Source organism: Daphnia magna, linkage group LG9 (assembly GCF_020631705.1).
Source record: "Daphnia magna isolate NIES linkage group LG9, ASM2063170v1.1, whole genome shotgun sequence".
Classification (NCBI taxonomy): Eukaryota; Metazoa; Arthropoda; class Branchiopoda; order Diplostraca; family Daphniidae; genus Daphnia; species Daphnia magna.
The window spans coordinates 7,297,166-7,301,310 of NC_059190.1; the positions used below are offsets into that span (position 1 = coordinate 7,297,166).

At 35.3% G+C, this 4,145-nt stretch overlaps 1 protein-coding gene across 1 annotated transcript; it reads right to left on the reverse strand.

The window, feature by feature from the left end:
- Positions 1-541: 541 nt before the first annotated feature.
- On the reverse strand, positions 542-2,046 carry LOC116933612. The gene is made up of 5 exons (XM_045178796.1): positions 1,864-2,046; positions 1,308-1,791; positions 1,129-1,239; positions 974-1,057; positions 542-913 (listed from the first exon to the last, which is right to left on the reverse strand). Exons 2-5 carry the CDS (start codon positions 1,384-1,386, stop codon positions 738-740), a joined length of 450 nt encoding a protein of 149 aa, XP_045034731.1. The 5' UTR covers positions 1,387-1,791; positions 1,864-2,046; the 3' UTR covers positions 542-737.
- Between the last annotated feature and the right edge of the window lie 2,099 nt (positions 2,047-4,145).

Sequence of the window (4,145 nt, forward strand, 5' to 3'; positions counted from 1 at the left end):
AAATACAGTACAACTGAAAAAGAAGCATTAGCCGTAATTGATGCAATTAAACATTTCCGACATTATCTCTTGGATAAACCCTTTGAAATTATTAGTGACCATCGTCCTTTGCAATGGCTGAAAAATCAGAAAGATAATAACGGTAGGTTAGGTAGATGGGCTATACTATTAGCTGCAACAAATTATGAATTAAAGTATAGGCCTGGACGTATTCATCAAAATGCTGATTGTTTATCACGATTGAAAGTAGCTAGTATTCAGCCGGTACCAAATAATATTAAGTTAATTTGTGAAAAACAGCTAGAAGACGACCTTTGTGGAGCCATTAGAAATTATTTAGAGAAAGGAGAGCTCAATGAGGAAAATAGCCAATCTAAACCCGAATGGGCTAAAGAAATCGAATATTTTGAAATTAGAGAAGGTACACTTTATCGCCACGAAGTGCCTTCCAAAAATAGTAAGCGTAACGAAATTAATTGTCAAGTAGTGTTACCCTTATCGCTCCGCCATTTAGTGTTAAAAGAATTACATGACGCACCGATGGGTGGACATTTAGCTTTTTATAAAACGTATTTGAAGGTCAAAAATCATTATTATTGGCCTACAATGAGAAAAGATATTTTAGAATATTGTCAAGCTTGTGAAACTTGTATAGCTAACACTTCTTCCACATAAAGAGCACTTTTGCACCCCCATGAAAAAGCACCCAAGCATAAGTGCATGGGTTTTTCATTACTTCACACATTTGGATCTGCATTACTTTCTGACACATCATCTTCATTTTCATCCATATTTGCTCTTTTGTCCTTCTTCATTTTGTCCAGCTGGACATTGGCTAATTTCATCATTTCACTAGACAGTCCAAGTTTTTGTTCTAAAACAGCAGAACTTTCAAGAGCACTTTGCAGGAATTCTATGGTCACAAAAAGAAATTAACATAATAATACTACAAACATTTAAAAATTGCTTTTACGGGGTACAGTTTGGTTGAAATCTGGTTCAACATCAAATGAATCAGCTGGTTGATCGTGGATCTCTGGGCACCGAGAACAACTTTCTAAAAACAAGAAAAGTAAACTAAAACTGTTTTTGAATAAGTCATACAAAGATTAAAATAATCAAGTTTACCATCTCTTTTTCGCTTCATACTTTTAGTCACAGCAATTTCAGAATTTTTCTGTTTAGAACCGTCTCCTGAGTTATTTGAACCTCTAGAAAATAGTCCGAAAGATTTCATTCCTTAAGAAATGCCAATTAATATTTAACATTTGAAATATTTCATTTGTCTAAAAAGAAACAAAACTAACCTTTTCTTCGACTATCATTGTACTTCTTAACTCGAGCCTTTTGTTCTTCGATGCTTAAACACAATTTCTTATGTCCCATATTTCCAATTAAACGAAATCAATAGTTACTTTTGAATAATTAAAGTCCAATCAGAATCTAAAATAAAAAAAAGGTATTATATTCAAGTTGACAGCGGGAACAGCCGAACAGCAAAATGCAAACAAGAAAAGAAAGGTGCGTCTGCATTTCAATACTAAACAGTATCCGAAATTTGAAATGTTATTGTTTATACAAATAAATTGAATTTGCGAAATTCAGACTGTTTTCAAACAAAAATAGTGAAAATATAAGAATTAAATGATATCTAATTTTAAAAGTTTAAATTGAAATTTAAATCAACCAATCTCCATTCTGACATAGGCTTAAGAGCGAAGGAAAATTAATAACTAAACTAAGAATATATAACTGAAACTGGGTGTGTATGAGGTTGTTAAACAAAGAAACCTATCAAACAACACATTTAAATTAATTGAAATACAATGGAAACAATTCCAATTAAAAACATCTCGCCATTACCTTTTCTCATTCCAGCCTTGATAGTTTCCGATAAATAAAAACCCAGAGATAACCAATGCTGGCAATTTCTTGAGAAAAAGGTCCCTAGATCAATCATAATGAAATAAAGGTTAATATAATTGAATGGAAGCTAACTTCCTGTAAACAGAATGTCAAATGCAGGAAACAGCTTTGCGAACTGACCCTAGTGTCATGGTATAGGAGTTATATGGTACGCGTACTTCCCAGAGCCGTCGACTGCGAAAATGGGACGAAAATTGGAATCGTCAACATCGGCAACTCTGGCCGGGTGTGTAACTAGAGGGCCTACTTTAACGTAGGCTCTTATGGGACTACCCCCTTTGAATTGTTACATTAAGGTGTTTGAATTTTTTTTTCATTTAGAAAAATTTTTATCGTGCGTAGAATTAATTTTTATGCAAAGTTCATTTTTTGGATTTTAATTTAAAAATGCTTGTATAATTTAAAAAAATAAAAATGGTCCAAGAATTTCTGAAAGTCTTTAACTTTCCACTTCTGCTAGACTGTTCCACATTATATATAAAAAGCGGAATTTGTTTAATTTTAATTTAAAATAGCAACAAGCAATAACAAGCAAACACAAAAACGAACGAAGACAGGAAAACAAAGAACCGACGTAAAAGAGCGTCAAGAAAGAACTAAAGGACGAAAAGAGAAGAAAAGCATACAAAAAAAAATGATTGAAATCTGTCGTAGCATTCCAGTAAAAAGGAACGTAGACCATCATTTATTAACTAACATTTTATTAGCCTAAAGACAATGAATAACGGTACAGGAAACATATCTTGTATTTTGTGCCTCATACTATAGCCCAACAAACAAGAATAACGGTGAAGGAAAGAAAGTAGATGACGGGTAAAAACAAGTTTTCACCTAACCATTGCCACGCCATATGCCGAAGAGAAGTAAGGAGAAGAAGAAAATCAGAAGAAAAAGAGGAAAATTGGAGGACCAATTTCTTCTTGCCGAAGGGGGGAAGGAATGTAATAGACCGCAGCAACTCCTCCCAACAACAGCAGCCCCACCCAGCAAGAAGGTCGTCACGAATGCAACCTTCCCTGCGGATAATAGTTTATGATAAAAGTAAAAGTTATTGTTAACCCCTCCCTTCTTAACCTTCAATCTTTTGGTATATAAGCGCATGGTTGTATCGTCTTAAGTAGAGTTAGTTTACTGGCAAATACACAGTCTAGAAACTATTACAAAACGAAACAAAACCACTTGATAAGCACCTACCCGAGTAATGACCGATCAGCTATTTTTCAGGTAGGTAGGTCGGTGCGGTTTAACGTGTCTCGGGTAATCCCTCTATCCCAGTACACAAAATTAAAATAGCTTTCTAACAAATCCGTCGCATGCAACATCATAGATGACTTGGTGGAAGGAATCTCTCATGTAAGCCTTTTCAGAGAGAAGATGATTTTGAACAATTTTCTCAACTTTGGCAAATGTAAAAAAACATGTCAAGAGAGGCAAAACGCAGGGAGCCTTTGCCTCTCTTGGCATGTTTTTTAAGTTGAGAAAATTGTTCAAAATCATTTTTGAACGGCCTTGTTTTGTCAAAAATTTGTTGCGACGAACATCGCATGGAAATGGTCCCTTTTTTAATGTTTGAATATTGTCGTGGGTGAAAAGGGAGATTGGTTATCTCTTCGCAGAGATGAGTCATCCGCTCCTTGGACAACGCTGCGATCGTGGTGAAGAAATTATCGGGAGAAGTCCGCTCTAAGAAAGATACGCAGATGCGCAGTCCGGAAGGGGAGTAATTCGCGCGACGGTATAAAACGCTGCCCCGAATCTGAGTTAGATGAGTCTCCATCGGGTGAGCTCCCGGAGCTGGGCTCCGTTAGAGGAGTTCCCTGGTTTCCCTAGAGGTCTTCAGACGCTTCTCCAACTTTTGGTAATGGTTATCCTTTTTTGTTCGAGTTAAACCATTGTTTAGAATTTAAGTCATCACTTATTGTATTCGTTTGTTCTTGTTCTAATACAACTCGTGTGACAATATATAGAAATCTGATATCAGAGGGAAGCGAAACATTTAAAAAATGAGGTAAGCCAGAAATTTAAAGAAGGGCAGCATAAGCTGCGCAAACTGTCTAAGATGGTCAATTAATGTGTATTAATGTATATTAAGGTTTATAATACAAAGAGGAATTGATTCAGGTTTCCTTTATTTGTATAGTAAATTTTTTAAATTTTTAATACAGAAGACAACAGCGCAAAAAACAGTCACAAGCGACTACTTTCCCCATTGTTAACAA

Coding starts and splice junctions, on each gene's coding strand:
- LOC116933612 (XM_045178796.1), bottom strand. CDS start 1,386: ATGGGACATAAGAAATTGTGTTTAAGCATCGAAGAACAAAAGGCTCGA. Junction 1,240..1,307: donor CAATGATAGTCGAAGAAAAG/GTTAGTTTTGTT, acceptor GCATTTCTTAAG/GAATGAAATCTTTCGGACTA. Junction 1,058..1,128: donor TATGAAGCGAAAAAGAGATG/GTAAACTTGATT, acceptor TCTTGTTTTTAG/AAAGTTGTTCTCGGTGCCCA.